The sequence below is a fragment of the Podarcis pityusensis genome, assembly GCF_964106645.2.
Source record: "Podarcis pityusensis genome assembly, chromosome: 15".
NCBI classification, from domain to species: domain Eukaryota; kingdom Metazoa; phylum Chordata; class Lepidosauria; order Squamata; family Lacertidae; genus Podarcis; species Podarcis pityusensis.
Window position 1 is genome coordinate 12,234,602 of NC_138040.1, and position 16,597 is coordinate 12,251,198.

The 16,597-nt window shown below is 44.4% G+C and overlaps 2 protein-coding genes across 3 annotated transcripts in view; one reads left to right on the top strand and one right to left on the bottom strand.

Annotated features, from left to right (window-relative positions):
• The window catches only part of LRWD1 (leucine rich repeats and WD repeat domain containing 1), a 27,674-nt gene extending 21,885 nt beyond the window's left edge, over nt 1-5,789 (bottom strand). For both annotated transcript variants that reach the window (XM_080982909.1, XM_080982910.1), the window contains exons 1-3: nt 5,656-5,789; nt 2,752-2,883; nt 570-804 (exon numbers count right to left, since the gene is read on the bottom strand). In XM_080982909.1, the coding sequence (XP_080839035.1) occupies nt 570-804; nt 2,752-2,831 (315 nt within the window). In that variant the 5' untranslated portion in view covers nt 2,832-2,883; nt 5,656-5,789. The remainder of the gene's footprint in view (nt 1-569; nt 805-2,751; nt 2,884-5,655) is intronic.
• Nucleotides 5,776-12,276, top strand: ALKBH4 (alkB homolog 4, lysine demethylase; the record flags this gene model as incomplete). Its single annotated transcript, XM_080983188.1, has 3 exons — nt 5,776-5,925; nt 9,273-9,470; nt 11,527-12,276. 3 exons carry the CDS (start codon nt 5,776-5,778, stop codon nt 12,199-12,201), a joined length of 1,023 nt encoding a protein of 340 aa, XP_080839314.1. The 3' UTR covers nt 12,202-12,276.
• Nucleotides 12,277-16,597: the final 4,321 nt, after the last annotated feature.

The following is a 16,597-nucleotide window of genomic DNA, read 5'->3' on the forward strand; positions in this document are numbered from 1 at the left end:
CAGGCTGATCCAATGTGTGGCCCAAGGGCTGCTTGAGGCCCTCGTGAACATTTGAGCCACCTGCCTCCCAGCTGCCTTTCCCAAGCTGAAAAAGCACTAACTAGGCTTTGGGTGTGGTCTGCGGGTTCCGTGTCGTAGTACTCTTGTGGCCTACTTGGTATGAAAAGTTGGGTCGCCCTTTTCCAGCAGATCTTGCATTCAGGATGAACTTGGACCATGTTACAGATCCACCTCTTATCTTTCATTGGGTATAACCCCAAGGGACAATGAAATGCCTGAACAGGTGTGGGAGTTGACTGACACATCGGCAGTCCCACTCACTCTCCCCTCAATGAGGCATGCAAAAAATGGCATACATTTAATCTCTATTGCTCAAAGAGCTATAAACTTGACTTTTTTTAAAAAGGGGGGGGGAGGAAGAACACTCAGCTTCTCACAGGGGCATTGCATCCCCTTTCACCACCTGAGACAAGACGATAATATTATAATCACCATCAGAGCTCTCCAGGTTTAAGCTGAAAGCCCAGCAAGCCTTAGAAACCCTGTTAACTGTCAAACACTGTACTTACTGTCAGGTATACATTGTTCAGATAGGTTAGCTCCTCCAGCTGTGGAAACTGCTTCAGGGATGTCACGTCTTCCAGGTTGTTGTTGTCACAGTTTAGGATACGGAGGTTTGGCAAACTGAGATTGTCAGGGAGCCTCTCTAGCAAGTTGTCAGAGAGGTCGAGTTCTTGGAGGTGGCGGAGATGAGAAAATAACTGTGGTTCCAAGTCTTCTGTTGTTATCTGCAACTTGGACAAGCTGAAGAAGAAAAAGGTTCTGCACACTACTGACCCTCATGCCATCAAACATTTTGCAATGCTTTATGGTAAGTATAAAGTGGGATGTTGAGATAATTATATACTTATTCACAGCAGCAAAAATGTCAACAGTCACTTACTGGGGGAAAAGAAAGTACTTCCATTTCTGTTACGACTGGTTTTATAGGCCAGATAGATAGACAGACAGACAGACAGACAGAGTTATAATCCTTAAACTTACATATTATATCTGGGCCTGCACAAATGAAATGAAAACCTACTTGTAAAGAAACTGAATTTTGGAATGATAAATTTAGTGAGAACATCCATACCTGTACATTGTTTATGATGGTGTAATGAATGAATCTCTTTCACATTAGCTTTTATATTTATTAATGACTGAAGCGGGGAGGAAGAAATCCCAAATGTACAGACTATTGGAAAAATCTCTGCTCTCCAGCAGAGGTTAATTTGTTAATTAGTGGTTAACTTTGCAACTAGGCTCAGCAAAGCACACCTCCCCTGCCCCAACATTTTCAGCACCAAGATTCAACCCAGAAGATCTAAAATAGTATGTGGAGTTTTCAAAACAATACAAGCAAAAACTATATTTCAGCAATGGTAGCTAATGAACAGTAAAGGCCAGAAAAAGTTTGTGAAGTAATCAAGATCTTAGGAGCCAAACCCTATCCTGCAACCTAAAAAGGATAAAGTAGCGATCTGGGAACTTGACAGTCTGTAAGTATGATAGTTAAGGAGAACCTCTCATATTTGGGGGTGAGGATAACAGCATGAGGGGTAGCTACCTTAATGCCCTGTTTGTGAGCTTCTTGGTGCCATCAAACTGGCTGCTGTTGGAAACAGGATGCTGGACTAGATGGGAGGGCAGGGCTCTTGTTCAGGAACTCTTACAGATCACAGCACCATCTTAATTGGAAACTTTGGGTTTTTTAATTACAAAATGCTTCCTGAATTGTACCTGTCCCGTTTGAAAATGCATCTTAAGGACTGTAACCAAGCAGAAAAAGGGCTCCATCTTCATTGGCTGAGAAAAAGGGCTCCATCCTCATTGGTAAATGAATATTTGAACGGGGAAGGAATGGGTTTCTGTGCAGTCAGTCTGAAATGGGACCCCAAATCCTTATTTTTCCTCCTCCAAGGGAGCATTTCTAAAATGCATTAACTTGAGCTCTTGAGTCAATGTATAAACAGAAAGCCAGCTGTACAAACAAGTGCTCAAAGCCCTCTCCTTTATCAGTCCATGACAGCAATGGATGGCCTTGCCAGTTCCATGAAGCAGGGATGGCACGTCTGGGTCTTATCTTACATCCTGACCACAAAGATGCACAAACCTTGCCAGGTCTGACAAAAGACCCGGGAATGGCGCCAGGAGCGCTCTTAGAGTTGGTGGCCTCCTGCCCCAAGATAAGAGTATAGGAACAGGAACAACCTTTTATGGTCAAGAGTACCGGAACAGGAATATCTGTTTATGGTCATGGATGTCAACTTACATGTATAAGCTGACATGGTTGGATTCCTGGGGAAAGAGGGAGAGGGTGCCTGGAGGATATATATACTGCATGAAATTTCTCATTTCTTTGGACTTGCTGTGAGCTGACCACGCAAGTGCCTTCTGCTATCCGGAGAGCAGAATAAACTCTCTGAATCAACCTCGGTGTCATTTGACTTCCTTTCTCCCTCCCGGGAGCAACGCAAACCCCACCAATCGGTATAGTCTAATAAGGCTACATATTTACCAATATTTATTGGTAGAATGCATTGCTTGGAAATGCATGCTCAGTTTTACATTTCTGTGATTTGGGGCATTTAATTTAATGCCCTGATTTTTCTGTGAAAGTAATATTACAATCGCTTAAGCAACTCAAATTACTAAGATCTAACTGCACCAATTATCTTTCTTCTTTTATAAACATATGACTGCACTTACTTCAGAATTTTGATTTTTCGCAGCCTTGTAGATTTAGGCACTGCCCTTTCCAACAGAAGTTCTGTGGTAATTTTGGACATTTTTAATCTTTTCTGGTTTTCTGCAAACCCAAAAATATTGGATGAAAACTTCCTGGTGGAAAAAAGAGAGAAAGAATGAGAGCACAATCCTAATCTAGTAGCAATAAATTGTGTTGCCAAACAGAAACAAAGTAATCTACAGTTGGAGCCAAAGGCTGAGGGTTTTAAACAACCATCTGTCTGTGAGAATATAGAAAGAAAAGTAGAATTCTGTATTACTAAATCTCTTGCATTCAATTGCAAGCTGGAGACATCAACTCCACAGAAGCCTACAAGTGGGTTCTGTTGTGTACATAATATGTTATTACAGCTGCTTTGTGTTCAAAATAAAAACTATGTAACTTGAATTATACTAAGCAGGAAACTTAATCTTTGTATAAAGATTAACATACAGCCAAGTTAATGACCGCTTTTGTATCTATCTGCAGATTTATCTCTAAGAACTTTCATCCTGTACCCGGAAACTGTCCTTCAGGGACTTAGAAACCGTATGCTAATTTTGGGGGTTCTTTAATTGTGATAAGTTGAGATTTACAGAGAATAAAGGTACCTATTTAAATGTATTCATAACAGTAATGGACCCTGAAACATCCCAGAACTGTGCATCCATTCCTTGAAAGGGACAGCCCCATTCAGGGCAAGTATGCAGCCTAATTCCTGGACCTGGGACTTACCCATCTTACTAGGACTCTCAGTTTATTAGCACTTATCGAACCCATAATTGCATGCAGGCACTGGTTTAGGACATGCAAATAGCAATTCCTGATTCAGATGCTGCAGAGAAATACAGCTGGGTGTCATCAGCATCCTAGTTACACTTTGTTCCAAAACTCCTAATGACACTCCCCAGCTGCTTCAGATATATACATTCAACAGCATTGGGGGGGGGGGGATCCCGCCCTATAGCAGCTGCCAAGCGGCAGAGGAACATTTGCCCAGTACTAGTCTTGTACCCAATACTCAAACCAGTATTGAGGCATGAAACCACTGCAAAACATTGTCCCCAACTCACAGGAGACCACGGTCAAACATAGCAAAAGATGCTGAGGAACAAAGGGATCCTACAAGGCTGTACTCCCCTTGTCCTTCTCCCAATAAAAGTAATCTATAAGGGAAACCAAAGGAGATAATATCCTAAAACTGGACCTCGTCAGGCTAGAACGGGCCAAGATAATCAGTCTCATTGAAGGGTGTCTGCAGCTGAACTGCCAACACCTGCTTTAAGCAAAACAAATCACAATTCCTGGTTTGGACCGAACACTAAACCAAGGATTGTGGCTTGTTGCATGCAGCAGAGACTTAACTACAATTTGCCATGATGCAAACTGGGCCATGGTGTTGGTGTTGAAGGGCAAATCTGCTGTCTCACTTGTACCATTTACAACTACATTGGTACCTTGGTTTACATACGCTTCGGGTTACATATGCTTCAGGTTACAGACTCTGCTAACCCAGAAATAGTGAAAATAAAAAAAATTCCTTCCAGTAGCACCTTTAAGACCAACTAAGTTGGTCTTAAAGGTGCTACTGGAAGGAATTTTTTTTATTTTGACTATGGCAGACCAACACGGCTACCTATCTGTAACTGGAACCAGAAATAGTGCTTCTGGTTAAGAACTTTGCTTCAGGATAAGAACAGAAATCGTGCTCCGGTGGCGCGGCGGCAGCAGGAGGCCCCATTAGCTAAAGTGGTGCTTCAGGTTAAGAACAGTTTCAGGTTAAGAACAGACCTCCGGAACGAATTAAGTACGTAACCAGAGGTACCACTGTAGTGAGTTGGGTTGAAAGATCCTGCTTTTAGATTTTGTGAATTGTTGCATATATGATACCTTGTCTTGCAAAGCAGTTTCGGATTTGTTTCTGAATAAGGGGGGGCAAAAACACCACCACCAAAGCCATATGCATTACTGTTACTACCTATCAATTCTGGCAGCAGGGAGACTGAGGTTTACATGGAAAGCACAGTCTTAATGGCTGTGCACTCTGAATGAATGCTCTCTGTGGTTAAAAGCGGGTTGCCGCCACGCATATTTAGGGCTGCTGCTGGTTTAATTTCATTTTTAAAACCCATGGTCGTCGTCCCCGCCGTAACACCCAGCTCCCACGATAAGCCGGGGGCTTTCTTTGAGGGGAGAGGGAAATGTCTTAAACGGGAAAGGGCGGTGTGGCGGGAAAGCTGGGGGGCGGGGAGGAATAAACCTCCGAGGCGGGAGTTAGCGAGGAGGATCCTCTCCCTGAGGTAAACCACCTCGCGCTGGCATCCGAGGTGCGGGGGCGGAAGACCCGCGCGGCCCGTTTCTGAGGGGCGGCATTGTCTCAAAAACCAAGGCGAGCGGCAGTGAGGCGCCGGCAGCGGCTCCCCTTGTCTGAGAACAGAGACGGTGGCGGGGGCCCCCAGAAATTTCCTCTTCCCACCCCACTCATCTTGAGGTGGGGAGGCGGCCAAGAAGACACCCCCTCCCTCCCTCCCCGTGGCTGCGTAGGTGGCAAGGGGAGAAACGGCCCGCGACTGCATCTTTTTTCCCCTTCTTCTAAAACACACAAAGCCCGGCACTACAACTCCCGCCATGCCCCGGGAGGGCCCGAGAATGCTTTTCTTGCAGGCGCGCCGCGCAAGGCGCTGCTGGGAAATCGAGTCCGCCCTCCTCCCCGCCGCTAAAGCCACTACCAGTCCGGCGGGGCCTTGGGAGAGGAAACGTTGGGCGACAGGCCGCTTCACCTCAGCCTCCCCGCCGCGTGCGCGCCTGTGGCGCCTCGAGCGCAGCCATCCCGCCCCCAGCCCCGCTCTCCTCCTCCTCCTCGGCCCCAGGGCCTTTTTTTTTACCTCAGGCGGGCGAAGGGGCTCCTGCTCCTGCCGCCGCCGCCGCCAGGGCTCGGCGAACCGGAAGCTCCGAGGGAGGCCCTCCCGACAAGGCCGGTGGCGGCAAGAGCTACCGGGGTCGGGATGGAGGAGGAGGAGGCGGCGGTGGCGGCCTCCGCTGCTGCTGCTGCTGCCGCCTCCGGAGGACGGGGAGCGGGAGGCGAGCCCGGGGGCTGCTGCGGGTGCAAAGGGGTCCGCGGCTGCCTGCTCTGCGAGGCCGCTCCGCCCCCGCAGGTACCACGCGCGGCATCGGAGGAGGAGGAGTGATGGTGGGGGAAGTGGGTGGGCATTCAGGGGCGAGGGGGGAGGTTTGGAGGAAGCGGGGAGGTGTGTGTGGAAAGAGGAGGGGGAAGGAGCCCCTGCCTGCTGCCTTCGGCCGAGGGGCGCGCGCCTCTTGAGGGGGTGCAGAGTGCAGGCGCCCACCGCGCGGGCAGTGAGAAATTGCCGCAATAGTAGTGGGTGGGAGGAAAGGGGCTGCAGGAGCCACTTCGCTGCGAGGAAAGGTTTGGGGCTCTTTTAGTTTGGGGGGGGGGAAATGCGCGGGAAAAGTGACACGATCGTGGCAATCATGGAGAAAGTGGGTAGAGGAAAGTGTTTTCCTCCCTCTCCCGCCTAACACTCGAACTCGCGGACATCCCGCGAAGCTGAATGTTGGGAGATTGAAGAGGAAAAAGCCCTTCTTCACGCAGCACATCGTTAAAACTGTGAAACTCGCTTCCGGTTCATTGATGTCAATGAAATGAAATACTAACGAGGATTCTTTCGAAGCGTTGATTCTATCATGCAAAATAGACCGCTCGGCTTTGGAACACATTTTTAAAAGGAAAACCCGACAAGGTTTTCAGATACATTACAATTGAATAACTTGTTAAAGAAATTCCCCAAGTAACTGATGTGGTAGTTTGAAAGTCTTGTTTATTCCGTTATATTTTACTCCAAGAAGACCCATTTATCCTAAATAGCACCTAATAGGGCAGACATGAGAAACGTGCTAAGAAGAAGGCCCGCTTGGCAAATCCACAAGGTGATCAACTCCCACCCAGAAACCAATGTCCCCACTGTGGAAGGACGTGTGGGTCCAGAATTGGCCTCCACAGTCACTTACAGACTCATTGTTAAAACCGTGTTTATGGAAGACAATCTTACTTGGCTACGAGTGATCGCCAAAGAAGAAGACGACAATTTTTAAAATGTGTTCCCATTGAGATCCCAAGATTAAAATTTGGGTATCTCTTAGAAATAGTAAATAATCAATACAATTTTTTGGAAGTTTTCAATTGTAACTTTTTTGCAGTGTTAAATTTTAAAGTAAGTCCATCATGTGACGTATCATATTAGAGCCCATGAAGTTCTGAAGAGATTGGTGTTTTTGTTTTGACATATCTCAATTCTTGGCTGAGCTTTTAAGGTTTTTGTGTAGTCTGACAAGGCCAAAATTGTCAATTTTTTGAAATTTCAAACCCTCATAACTCAAATGGGATGAGACATTAAAATTTTAGATTTAAACTTAGTTTTGATCACATTCACACCTCAAGATGCTAAGCTACCACTTAAAATAACAATAATGTTCACAACCCATTGAGTTTTCTGTCACTTCACACTCGGCCCCAGGAGAAAGTGCACAGTGCCTTCCCCTCATCAGTGATCAGTAGTGTCATAGGCTGTACTGTTTGCATTCTTTAACCTTTATTGTTTGCCTTTCTTTTACAATGGAAAAGACAAGGAGGGCTTCCATCAGAAGTTATAAAACAACCAACCTATAAACATCAAAGACAGACATGAACCATCACCAAGGGTGGTGCATTCAATCATGTCAGAACACAAAAGCTGAAGCTACTGTCCAATACAACTGTTAGCCCTAAGGCACAAGTGAGGAACTTGTGATTAGATTCCAACTTCCGTCAAGGGCCCCTTCTGAAATAACGTTTTCCACATGCTCAAGTGGCATACAGGGGCAGATCTACTATGAAACTAAAGAAGCTTAAGCTTCAGGGGCCCCAATTCTGGAGGAGCCCCAGAAGTGACTTTAGTCCATGTTGCTTAAAATTTTGGGGTCTAGTAGATGCGGGTGGCGCTGTGGGTTAAACCACAGAGCCTAGGGCTTGCTGATCAGAAGGTCGGCGGTTCGAATCCCTGCGACGGGGTGAGCTCCCGTTGCTCGGTCCCTGCTCCTGCCAGTTAGAAAGCACACAGTGCAAGTAGATAAATAGGTTCTGCTCCGGCGGGAAGGTAAACAGCGTTTCCGTGCGCTGCTCTGGTTCGCCAGAGGCAGCTTTGTCATGCTGGCCACATGACCCGGAAGCTGTACGCCGGCTCCCTCGGCCAGTAAAGCGAGATGAGCGCCGCAACCCCAGAGTCGTCTGCAACTGGACCTAATGGTCAGGGGTCCCTTTACCCTTTAGACTAGTTTGAGTCACATTACTCAAATTGATTGATTTTTTTTTTTTGTATATACTTCAACAATCACAAAGTTTTGAGAGTCAGTAGCACAAATGTTATAAAGGTATTGTGATCTTTTTGTGGAACTACCCAGACCTTGCCACTGGTTGCAAAGGGGCCCACATGACAGTCCAAGCTTCAGCCCCCCCCCCCCAAAAAAAAATGTAGGTCTGCCACTGGTGGCATAACACCTTTGGGCTGTAATCCTATATGCACTTTTCTGGGTTGTAAGCCCTATTTGTCACAGGAGAACTGCCAAGTAAAGTGCATATTATGAACTGTGTTTGCAGCAGAGGTTTGGGGACCAGAACGTACTTGATCAAAAATATTTAGAAGGGCTGTCACAACTAAAGGAAATTTAGGCTGCAATTCTGTACATGCTTCCTTGGGAGAAAGTACCATTGAATTCAGTGGGATAGCATTGTCAAGCCTATTTCTTTAAGAATAATTACTTCTCAATTGAAGGGACATATTTTGCTTTCTATTAAACCTCTTTCACCATCTACTTCATAACAAAATAACTTTACAAACCAAGCATGGTGCATATGAAAATTATTTGTCATACCACTCCTTTGTATAATCCCTTTTATCTATATTATAATTATGTTCACCTGTGTTATAAGGATGCCAAATGCGGAAAGTTTTGAAACCAATTATTTCAGATTATTATTTTAACTATAAGTGGTCAGAAATGACTAATAACAGAATCAGAAGTAAAACAATCCTTACTCACTTTGCCTTTCAAAAACCTTTCAAAAAAGAACTTTTTTTTTTTTGCTTTTGCCTTGCCACTTTTTAACTTCCTTATTGTGCCAACAGATGGATAATAAGTATCATATGCTATCTCAGGTGTTAAGAAGCTCCTTCATCAGAAAAAGCATCAAAGTAACACTGTGTGATTCAGTAGAGAATTTTAGTATCTCAGAGGCTTCCCTTAAATCATGCTTAAGCCTCAAGGAAGGTAATGAAATCATAACAATTGTTTTTGTGGAGCAACTTTTAATTCTACAGAAGCACATTGTCACTGTCACGGAACAACAAAAAATACAGATTTGATCATGCAAGTGGAACTACCTGTTCCTGTACTTGAGTATCCATACTGGAAATGCAAAAGTCTCATTTGCTGTCTCTTCTCTTCTCAGATAAGTGCAAATTTTGTGTACTGTCCACTGACTGGCTTTGCTGTGGGAGAAAAGCAATCAGAATTTGCAGGCTGGGCCTTTCCGTTTCCAGGAGTCTTTTTGCTGGAAGGGTTTATAAGTGCAGATGAAGAATGCAAGATGGTTGAGCTGATGGACTGCAGTGCTTGGAAGCCATCACAGTCTGGCCGAAGAAAACAGGTCTTGTTCTCTAATTGAAATTCCTTCAACCCCAACTCGTCTGGTTTTTTTAAATGTGCATGGCTTTCCCCTCTTCCTCCTCATCTCCCTCTTTCTGCTTCAAATGGTGGAGTGGTTAGTGTGTTGGACCAGCACTGGAGCAACGTGAGTTCCAATAGCCACATATACAGCTTTTCCAATATGACACCTGCATACACAGCCTAATTTATTTCTTTTAAAGTATTTTTGTATGTATGTATGTATGTATGTATGTATGTATGTATGTTATTGCCATCCAGAAGTAGGGCTGTGCATTGAATCACCATATTGTTGAAATAACATCATGATAAGTCTTTCAACAAAGCAATATACCTTGCAGATGATTTGCAGGTACAGTGTCTACTGCTCTGTTTGTTCTCTCCCTTCTCCTAAGGACAAGAAATGAAGATAAGTCCTTACAAACCAACAAACTCTTTCAGCTTCACCAGTATCTTTTCATTTAGAGCTCAGCTAATTATACAGAGTCTACTAATAATCCAGGAGAAACCCTCCACAGCTAGACAATCAAAGAGGCAAAGTAAACAAAGAACTGGAAAGCACTTATTTCTTCCCTCATCACTGAAAAAAAGAGGGGGAAGAGTTTTCATTTTCATTTTCTGGTGGTGTTTATGTCATTGGTTCCCCCTAAATAGCTTTCCTCCATATTAAAAGGGGTGTTTTTAAAAAAATAAAAATTAAAGGAGACTAACTTTTTGCTTGCTGGCCCTCCCTCCCTCGCTTTGATAAAAAAGGAAAGATTGGTATTATGAGGGCTTGGGGGGGCTTCTGTGGCGGGGATGGAGGGGAGAAGATTTAGCTGGCTGCCTTATACTGAATGGGAGGTTGGGTACTGTGAGAATGATGGTGAGGGTGTTTTTCAAAAGCAAGTGTGTGTCTACTCACAAGCAAGCCCTACTGAATTTAATGGGGCTTACTCCAAGGAAAGTAGAAGCAAGTTTAGTTCATAAATAAGTTGAAATTATATTAAATAGAATATATGGAAGTTTATTTAATATTTTTATTAAATCTACTACTTCCTTACTTTTTAAGGCCCTCCACCACTGCAGGGAGCCTTGTCAAGGCCCTTGACTACTGCAGGGAAGTGTGGCGCACCCTCCGCTGCTATGGGGAGGTATGGCAGGAGCCTCTGCCCCTGTGGGGAGGCCCAGCAAGGCCCTCCGCCACTGCAGATATATATTGTGATATATCAAGATATTGTGATATTTAACTGGGGATATATATTGTGATGTTGAATACCAGATATTACCCAGGCCTATCCAGAAGTACTCTGGGCAGCTTACAACTTACATAAAGTGATGAAATATAGTATGATTAAGTGACAATATGATAAAAACAGCATGCAGTCTTAAATTTCCAGGAATGAGAGAACAAAACCTACTAATTAAAATCACAGAAGCAGTGGTTTTGGTTTAAAACAGTAAAATCACTTTGTTTTAAGGGGGTGGGGTCTTCACCTGGTGCTTGAATGACCATAAGAAAGGTGCCAGGCCATCCATTTCCGGGAATGGCATTCCACACCCAGAGTGTCACTGTTGAAAACACCGCCTCCCTGATAGTTACCTGCCACATGCCAAGAGCCACATGCCACAAAAGCCCCAGAGCACAGCTTCTGAAGAGGATCTTAAGGCTCCGATGGGGATTAGATGGGAAAATATGATGTTCAAAGCTATTGCTTTAGTTATATGCAGGTTTAATAAAAACCAACTTTACAGACAGAAATATCCACCATCACGCCATGACCTATTTGCGCAAGTGAAAGTATGTTGCACAAGTGGGCTGGATGTCATTCTTAAGATTTCTTCTATCAAGGGACAGCTGTACTTAATAAACTGCATTGTAAGTGCTTGTAAGGTGGGTCAGCATTATTATTCTCATACTGCCATTTGCGGACTAAGGAGCAGCTTGTCTGAGGCTTCCTAGAGGCTTCATGGCCAAGGCAAGATTTGAACCAGGAAAAAGCGAAGCAGTGCATTGTACCAGCTCAAGTAACCTTTTCTCCTCCTCCTCCTCCCTATAGGACTATGGCCCCAAAGTGAATTTCAAGAAGCGCAAGTTGAAAGCAGGCGGTTTTGCTGGCTTGCCCAGCTTCAGCCAGGAGATTGTGACTCGAATGAGAAGCCATTCTGTGCTCAAGGACTTCTCTCCAGTCGAGCAGTGCAACTTGGATTATGGCCCCGAGAGAGGGGCTGCTATTGACCCCCACTGGGATGATTGGTGGCTTTGGGGGGAACGCCTGGTTAGCTTAAACTTGCTTTCAGCAACTGTGCTCTCCATGTCTTGCGACTCAGAGGATTATATCCAGTTATTTCCAGCCTTCCTTCAAGACAGCAAGCAGGTACACAGCTCTTTGACCCATGCTGTTTCTCAGGAGCATTGGCCTAAAGAATCTACTTCTTTAGGAGGACTCAGAAGCACCACAAAGTGGGGAACTGACCCTTCTTCCCCCACAAGGTCAGTTTCGTCTAAAGAGGTTGTCGTCGCCATTCACTTACCTCAGAGATCACTAGTGGTTCTGTATGGACCGGCTCGCTATAGATGGAAACATGCCATTTATCGCCATCATATTAAAAGCCGCCGTATCTGCATCACCTTCAGAGAATTGTCTGCGGAGTTCAGTCTTGGAGGAGAACAGGAAGAATTGGGTCAAAAGCTCCTAAAAACAGCTCTGACATACCGGGGAATACCTGTTTAGGCATCCATGTAGAGGAACTGAAACTCTTTAACTTGTTTGGATCCCCGGAAATTAAACTTCAAGGCCTTTCATAAACTTGTGTCTTTTTATGATAATTCTACTAAAGCTGTGGTTTTCAGTGATCTTTCAAGGAACCCCTTGCTCCTCTTCCACCAGCTCTTAGGCATGCACACTGATCTTTTAAGGGACACTGGCAAGACTTCTTGGGCTTTATCATTCTCTGTGAAATGGCAGTGTACCCCAGATGTAGGAGATTAATTAAAAGTGCATGAAACTTGCACATATATAATAGCTGCAGGGCAAACACCACAGGTAAAAAGGCTATGAGATGTTGCCCCGTACACGTTAAACCATTACACCCTTTATTTTTAAATGTTGCTGAATTTATTACAAAACACTCAAGACAATTAACAATCACCAAAGTTAATGGTTAATTAAGACAAATTGAGAAAGCTCGTAAGAAGTTGATGAGGTCAGCAAAGGTGAAGGAACCAGAAATTGGAACAACAGACATGCCTCCTGCAGTGAAAAGGTTTTCAGCCTGCACCAGAATACCAATGTAGGCAAGAGAGATTTCCCAGGGTTGTGGGCTCCACAGCCTGGGTCCTGCAGCGGAGAAGGCCCTTGCCTGTGTTTCCACCAACTCTGGGAGGTGGTACCTAGCTTTTTCTTAGTAAGCAATTGGATGGAATGCTACCTGCATCCTTTTTCTTATATCTCCATAAGTAAGAGACGTAGATTTTCTCAGGCAGTGACACCCCTGGGGTCTGCTTGCTGCACTGTGCCTTGACTCACAGCTCCTGGGACTAAGCACTTTCACTGCTCTGCTTTTAAGAGCAATAATCTGGAAATTGAATGTGCTTTACTGTAGATTCTCCCTCAGTAGCCCATGTTCTGCCTGCACACATGGATTGGCAGTTTATATAAAAATAATACAATCAAATCACACTAATGCTTCTCCCCCCCCCCCCAAACATAATTTTAGAAAGCTGGGAAAATACGTCTTAAAGAAATCCAGCACAGGATCCCAGCTGTCTGATAAATAAAAAGGATGTACGGCATTTGACAACATGAGACATACTTCCTACCTTGAGGGAACCCTGCTCCACCCATGCTCTGCTTGCTTGCTGACTAAATTGTAATAGGAAGATCCCCAGACAGCAGGTAGCACCTGTGCTTTGACAGTAACCACAACAAGATTCTAGGGGCTGATGAAATCATACGCTCTATTGCACCAGTATTTTTTCCCCTGTATGCAGACACGAAACACAGCTTAATATTCGCCATGTAATTATATTCAAAAGTGTGAAGAATACCTACCATATATATACCACACAAACGGTATATTTTGCTTTTCTCATGATGACTCAGCTGGCAGCTATGAGAGAGACTGCTGCAGAATGAATAGATAAAATAGGCATTGAAAGAACTGTATTTAAAAGTATCTGCTGGTGAAGAGAGGCTGAGGCTATGGAAAGCCCCCCACCTGCAGGATCACCTGCATGGCGAAGGATACAGGTGGTACAACTAACAGTTCCGTTAACTATTAAGGAAACAATAAGAGCCTGTCTAGTCCAGTATCCCAGCATAATTCAGGGTCCTGTGGAAAATTATGCTAGCAGCTCAGATCCAGTTGCCTGACAGTGCTGGGGGCACCAGGCTGGGTTTTCGAGGAGGGGGGGCGGGGGCAGAACAGGCACCAGTGGTGGGCCCTGCTAGAGTGTTGGGACCTTGGTAACTGCCCATGAATGCAAGGTGATGGTGCAAGTCCTATAATTCAGACACCTAATGCAGCTAAAAATATCAGCGCCAGATAGGTAGATGCCTGCTTGAATATATTTTAAAATCTTTTGATGAAGTGGCACCAACTGGGGGTGTGCATATGTGTGGAATCTTGGAGGTTGGGAGTTTCATAGTTAAAAGTATCCTCCTGCCCAGCTCCCACTGGGGTTGCCATCAAATATATTATTAAGAAAGAAAAAATGAATTGCTAAAAGAGGGCAAATATATTGTTGACATTTGAACATGCTCATTTGTGTGCCTACACTGGCCAGGTGCTATTTATGGGGAAACATTAGGACCTCTGCTGGTCTCCCTTTTGATGGACCAGGCAGCCCTTCACACAGAGAACTGTCCTCTTAAAAATAGGACACGTGGCCACTCTGTCTCTTCTCACAGATCACTTTACAAAGGGAGAATCCTTTCTTCCCCCAAACTGCAATTAGTCCTCTGAAATCTAGGGTTGGGGACAAGAAATTAGGGCGCAAGCCTGATGGAAGGACATAAAACTGCAACCGTGCTTTGCAATTCCTAGATACGCTAACAGAGATTTGTGAACTTGCAAAAATGGTTTTTAAATCTACAGTTAATAATTTAAGAACGGATTTTGGCGCCTTTGCTACTGCAGTTGTAATAGCCTTAAAAGTACTTAAGAGTTTGACAGAACGTAAGCTGTGACTCTCAGCAATTTATTTTCCCAAAGATCAAGGGTAGAAAGTGAATTTGACGTGCTTCAGAAATTCAGTGCCTTGAACAGCGGTCTGTACAGTTTTTTCAAGGGGAAGAAGAATTGTTCTATCATGTTACCAGAATCCAGTAATCAAAAGGTGCAAATCAGCAAACAACAGAACATCCTTGATGAGCCACAATTTATGACAACAGTACAAAAAGGTTTAGTTTGGTCCGCAGAGCAGCTGTGGTTCCATACCACTTGTAATTAAGACAGAGAAGTGGTGGGTGTGAGACCTTGGAAACCGGATAGAGATGAGAAGCACCTCATTAGCTGATTACAAGGATGAGAGAGGCCTGGTTACCTGAGAAGCGGAGTTAAGGGAGGGACATCAAAGCAGATGGTGATGCCGCACCAAGGCTGGCAGCAGTGGCCTTATGAGATAATGCTGAAAGGAAATGCGCATAAAAGACAACAGGGAAGCTTGCAGAGACTGCTGGCATTTTGCCCTTACAAAATGTGGGTAAAGAAGGAAATGGGAGAGTTCCCACTACTTAGCAATGCAGAAAGTTCTGGTATCACCTCTAAGCAATATAAAAAGTTGAGGGTGGGATTGTACTTGCTCTTCCACTCCCACTTCTCCCCCCTCCCCTGTTCTTCTGTTCCCCGCATTTTCTTGTAGCAATGTAGCTGTATGTGTGCATGACTTACAATGCTTTATGACTTTGAACATGTTTAAAAATAAATGCTAAAAAGAAGAGGGAAAAGGGCAGCAGATCAAAGTCCTGCCACAAAAAAACTTTGGGGCCTGGGTCACTCCCTAACAATGCCCAATTCCAGACTTAAGGGATTCTTCTGAAAGTCATTAGACTGCAGCTGCTCACAAGACTCGGCAGAATGATTTATTCCTCCAAAGGTCAACCGTTTCCATTATGGCCAAGAATATGGCCTTTCAAGAAAGACTGTTCTGGATTTTGCACACTTCAGATGGTTCACTGCTTCCACTAATTAGCAGCAAAAGAATTTTGCTCTTGCTTCTAGGTCACCCAGCTCATTGTACTCTCACACACGCACCCATTTTTATTGTGAACTGACGCCTATCGCAAAGTACGAAAAATATTATTCTTCCTAACTGTCCACCCCTTGGTGGTTACTAGTTTTGTTTTTTTTCGGTTTCTCCATTAACGGCCCCCCTGCCAGCGCCACTCCCATCTGTGCAGCCATTTTCTCCAGTACTGTTGGGTAGCAGCTGCTCACAAACGAAAGCCTTGAACCAAGTCAAGCCATAGTTTTGCCTCATCCGGCACATTCTGTTGAAACCAGCAGTGGGTCTTCATGGAAAGCATGAGTTCGGCCACTGAGTTTTAGCCCTTTTGCTAGGAACTCAAATATGAAAACAAGGTTGGGAGCATGTCCACACATGTCTTGGGGCAGGGTGCCTGTTTTCTGAAGTCCAGTCCTTGAAAGATAGTGACTGGATCGTGTCCAAAAAAAGGCAAGGAAGACAGCAAAGGTTAGAGATGTTCCTAGGTCATTTTCACTAATACATGCATTTTTAAGCACAATTCCCTCTAGTTTATGCACCTTTGTCCATGTTCCTTGGCCAGAGAACTGCACTGCAAATTTCTGACAACTGCAAATTTTAAAGTGTGTTTCAGTTCGTGTATTGCTTCAGAAAGCATGTATTAGGTAGGTTCGCCTATATATGTGAATGGAATCAAATTTTCTACCCTTCCTCTGCTCCAAAGAGTAGGGCGCAAACCCACTTCTTAATTATTATTTTGCCCTTTATCACAAGGTGATCCTAGGGTGGGCTACATAAAAAAAAGTACATACACTATTGTGCAGTAGAAGAAATGTGCAATATGACATTAACAAGCATAACAAGATAATTTCATCAACTCCCTTGATATGATCCTCTGTATTAAACATGCAACTTCATCATAC